Source organism: Oryzias melastigma, linkage group LG24, assembly GCF_002922805.2.
Source record: "Oryzias melastigma strain HK-1 linkage group LG24, ASM292280v2, whole genome shotgun sequence".
NCBI classification, from domain to species: domain Eukaryota; kingdom Metazoa; phylum Chordata; class Actinopteri; order Beloniformes; family Adrianichthyidae; genus Oryzias; species Oryzias melastigma.
Window position 1 is genome coordinate 6992938 of NC_050535.1, and position 5094 is coordinate 6998031.

Sequence of the window (5094 nt, forward strand, 5' to 3'; positions counted from 1 at the left end):
GCATCATGGGACAGTATGACTCTTCCCACCTCTGTGCTGTGCAGCTTTCTTCTTGGTGAGTCATTCTATCCGCAGTGTTTTTATTAGGGCTGGGTGTCGATTATGATTTCCAGAAACGATTCAATTCTGATTTTTTTCGATTCTTTTAACTCAATTTTGAGTTTACACATTTAGACACATTTGTTTAGAATAACATTAATAATGTACTGTATGTTATAAAAATATTTATATTAATCTGATACAGTTCACAAACTGTAAAATCTATTAGTGAAATATTGAGATTATTAATATCATACAGTGTTACATGGTTTCTCAAAATGAGAAATTCTTAAAAAAAATGTCAGATAATTAACATTTTAAATTAAATGTTCTGCTTCTCCTGGAGGGCATTTCAGTTCGGCCACTAGGTGGCGATCGGGCTATTGCATTATACTTTCTTCCAGAAGAAGAAGAAACGATGAGCAAAAAAACTGTTTTAGACTACAAATAGTTACTTTAAAAATGTTTTCTTATAAGAGTTTGGAAAATTCATTCAGCGTTCTAGCGAGCTCCACTGTAGCATGCTAGCAAGTTAGCGAGCTCCTCAATATCAACCAAGTAAGCTCCTCAGTATCAAACTAGTGAGCTCCACTGTAGCATGCTAGCGAGCTACTCTACAGCGAGCTCCGCTCTAACAAGCTCCTCTGTATTGAGCTATCTCGCTCTGCTGTAGGAAGCTAGGAAGCTCCTTTGTGTTAAGCTAGCTAGCTCTGCTATAGGAAGCTAGCAAGCTCCTCTGTATTGAGCTGGCAAGTTCAGCTGTATTGAGCTAGTTAGCTCCACTGTAGCATGCTAAGAAGTTAGTGAGCTCCTCAGTATCAAGCTACCGAGCTCCACTGTAGCATGCTAGCAAGGTAGTGAGCTCTTCAGTATCAAGCTAGTGAGCTCTTCTGCAGCATGCTAGCGAGCTCCACTGTCACAAGCTAGCGAGTTCCTCAGTATCAAGCTAGTGGTCTCCACTGTAGCATGTTAGCAAGGTAGTGAGATTTTCAGTATCAAGCTAGCGAGCTCCACTATAGCATGCTAGCAAGTTAGTGAGCTCCTCTGTAGCATGCTAGTGAGCTACTCTACAGCGAGCTCCGCTCTAACAAGCTCCTCTGTATTGAGTTATCTCGCTCTGCTGTAGGAAGCTAGGAAGCTCCTCTGTATTAAGCTAGCTAGCTCTGCTATAGGAAGCTAGCAAGCTCCTCTGTATTGAGCTGGCAAGTTCAGCTGTATTGAGCTAGTTAGCTCCACTGTAGCATGCTAGGAAGTTAGTGAGCTCCTCAGTATCAAGCTAGTGATCTCCACTGTAGCATGCTAGCAAGGTAGTGAGCTCTTCAGTATCAAGCTAGTGAGCTCTTCTGCAGCATGCTAGCGAGCTCCACTGTCGCAAGCTAGCGAGATCCTTAGTATCAAGCTAGTGATCTCCACTGTAGCATGCTAGTAAGGTAGTGAGATTTTCAGTATCAAGCTAGCGGACTCCACTATAGCATGCTAGCAAGTTAGTGAGCTCCTCTGTATCAAGCTAGTGAGCTCCACTGTTGCATGCTAGCGAGCTACTCTACAGCGAGCTCCGCTCGAACAAGCTCCTCTGTATTGAGCTAGCGAGCTCTGCTATAGGAAGCTAGCAAGCTCCTCTGTATTGAGCTGGCAAGTTCAGCTGTATTGAGCTAGTTAGCTCCACTGTAGCATGCTAGGAAGTTAGTGAGCTCCTCAGTATCAAGCTAGTTAGCTCCACTGTAGCATGCTAGCAAGGTAGTAGGCTCTTCAGTATCAAGCTAGTGAGCTCTTCTGCAGCATGCTAGCGAGCTCCGCGGTCGCAAGCTAGCGAGCTCCTCAGTATCAAGCTAGCGATCTCCAGTGTAGCATGGTAGCAATCTCCACTGTAGCATGCTACCGAGCTACTCTACAGCGAGCTCCGCTCTAACAAGCTCCTCTGTATTGAGCTATCAAGTTCTACTGTAGGAAGCTATCAATCTTCACATTAGCATGCTAGCAAGCGACTCTACAGCGAACTCTGTTGTTGCAAGCTCCTCTGTATTGAGCTAGCGAGCTTCATTGCAGTATGCTAGCGAGCCCCTCCGTATTGAGCTAGCAAGTTCAGCTGTATTGAGCTAGTTAGCTCCACTGTAGTGAGCTAGCGAGCTCCGCTGTCCACCGGGCGGCTGGTTAGCATAGCGAGCTAACCCACTGAGTCTCCCCTCAAGTCAATGTGGGCAGACCCAGGTGGGGCCACCACAGAAACTGCAGATAAACTTATTTGGGGCCACATTTTCTGCCCCCTTTCAAACCGAATGAGCCCACTTGGCCTTGCTGGCTGGTTCCTAGTAAAGATGTTCATTTAGTCAGCAATGTATGTTTACCTCAACCAAGCGTTAGCATTAGCTGTCTTATGGGAAACGTTAGCATCCAGCTAGCAGATTTTACAGATTTTAGCTTTATCTGCTAAATTGATTTATATTTTTATGAATCGATTATTGATCTATTAAGCTAAAAAAAATGAATCGATTTTATCAACCCAGCCCTATTTTTAAACTTGTTATAATTTCATTGGAAATAAATGGCATTAGAGTTTCATAAAAGTTAAAATAGTAAAATAGTGTTGTAAAATAACTTTTTACCTAAAAAATGTTAATTGATGAATTATATTAAATAGTTTTTCTTACTTCCAAACACTAGGTGCCACCTCCCTGGTCCTGTACTATCGGTTCCTCCATCCCAAATCCACAGAGATCTCCCAGGGAGCTAGCCGGCACCACATGGGAAGCACCTGCATAGAACAGGGCGAGTCCTCCTTCTCTCTTGGAGACAAAAGCTTGCCCCCTCCTTCCAGCCAAACCCACGGCAGCTTTTCCCTTTCGGGTGTGGCCGGCTCTCTGCTCGAGCATCCAGGAAACTGTGAGGGCCGGTCCAACAGCTCCTGCCCCTGCTACCACCACCACTGGCTCCTGATCCGCCTGGCGCTGAAAACGGGGGATCTTGGTAAAATCAACCGGGCGTACGGAGCTGGAGGAGCGGCGGCGATCCTCGACATGGACGACAACCACCAGGAGTTCAAAAGCAACGACGCCATCACCATCACGGCTGGGGGCAGCTGTGACGCCGTCTCCACCTCGGAGTCCCAGGGGAGGGGCCTGGCGCCCCTCTCAGACTGCAAGGACGAGTTCCAGAGCATAAGTGAACCCACGTCGACCGAACACCCCGACGAAGAGGAGGAGAGTCTGGAGATGGAGAGCCCGATGGAGTCGCCTGCATCGGACTTCAAACGCAGCTCACCTGAGGGCAAATCCGTGTTCGGGGACAGTCCAGAGCCATATTTCTGCCCCACAGAGTCAAGCTCAACTTTATACTTCAGCGCTGATCCGCAGTCTCCCAGCAGTGCCAGTAACCCCCGCTTGGACAGCCTCGAACTCGGAGGTCGCCTCAACTCCATCCCCAGTGACCCGGCGCTTCACAGGGACGTGCGTGGACTCATGGGCCGCGTGGGGCAACGCTGCATTTCCACTCCCAAATTGGACTTGGGAGTGTCGGACTCCAGCGTCCCTCATCTCACAGGGCCGAGGAGACAGCTCATCATGTCTCGAAGAGATGAGGAGGAACTCTTCTAGACACATCAGGGAGCAAAATCGAGCACAGCCGTGTCATCATCTGCTCAGCGTTATAGTACCAAACTTACACCTCAAATACCAATCAAAACTGCATTTAGAAAAATCTAAATATATCCTTCCTAACGTATTGCTTTAGTGCAGGGTCTGCAACCTTTCACAATAAAACCCAAAAAGCCACAACGTCTCACTTAATTGTTAAAAAAATTAACAATATGTTATCATTTTTGTCAATTAAACATTAAATGTAACTTGAATATTACAATAATTAAATTATAACATTCTCTATATCTTTATATATATATATATAAACAGTTGCAACTTATTTTATTTTTAACAACAGCACACACTAGTTCCTTTCAAAATAAAACCCGCCCTGGGTCATAAAGGTCTTTTACTTCAATTAAAAAATGCAAGAAACATGAGGTTTTTATCATGAGGATTTTGGTGTTCCGCCATCATTTTCTTCCCCTTTTCTGTCTCATATAAACACTATTTTAGTATTAGCTATTTATTAAAAAGTAAAAAGACATTTAGCATAAACAGAGCTTTTTATTGTCATTCTCTAAGATTTTTTTTGAGGCACAAAACTTAAACTGCAATTGTTCAAAACTTTAACCACTTTAGCGTAATTTACCTAAATAAAACAACGTTTGGTCACTTTATTTGACTGACTATAAATTAAAAACACAAATTTAAAGAACATTTCTACAGAATTATTGACAGTAAATTAAACTTTTTTGCTTAGTTGTTTGACATGTTAAAAATCTAAACAGAAATGACAAAACCTAAATAACTAATCTATTATGTATTCATCCATTAGCATTTTACATTGAAGCTTGAGGGCCCCAATAAAGGGATAAAAGAGCCACATGTGGCTTTAGAGCAGGGATGTCAAACTCAATCGCACAAAGGGACAAAATCCAAAACAAACAGGATAAACATTTATTGAACACTCTAAAACAAAATTTTTAAAACTTGAAAACTCTAACTTTTTAATATAATTATGAACTAGATATATAGAATTACCTGCGATGCTAGTATGAATGCTGTAAACTGAATTTGGCCGCTGAAGAAGCTACTGCTAATAGCTAAGGATGCTGAAAATGATAGCTAAAAACACTGAAACGCTAAAGCTAATAGCCAGTTAAAATATTAGCTAAATGCCGAATTAGCCTTAAAAAAAACAGGTTAGCCAAAACAGCTAGCATATAGCTGGAAAAAATAGCTAAACTTCAGAATAGCATGAAAAAGGGGGGAAAAAAACCTAAATTAGCATAAACAGCTAGCATGTAGCTTAAACATTAGCTAAATTCCAGCCCAAAAACTTAAAAAGTAAAGCCCAAATTAGCCAAAACAGCTAGTATGTAACAGAAATATTAGCTAAACTCCAAAAACAGCCTAAAAAAACGAGAAAAAAAGCCCAAATTAGCCAAAACAGCTAGCATGTAGCGGAAATACTATCTGA

At 42.7% G+C, this 5094-nt stretch overlaps 1 protein-coding gene across 1 annotated transcript in view; it reads left to right on the forward strand.

Annotated features, from left to right (window-relative positions):
* The window catches only part of xkr5a (XK related 5a), a gene marked incomplete in the record, with an annotated part of 8973 nt that extends 4127 nt beyond the window's left edge, over positions 1-4846 (forward strand). The window contains 2 exon segments of the mRNA XM_024290918.2: positions 1-55; positions 2701-4846. Of these exon segments, the coding sequence (XP_024146686.1) occupies positions 1-55; positions 2701-3629 (984 nt within the window).
* Between the last annotated feature and the right edge of the window lie 248 nt (positions 4847-5094).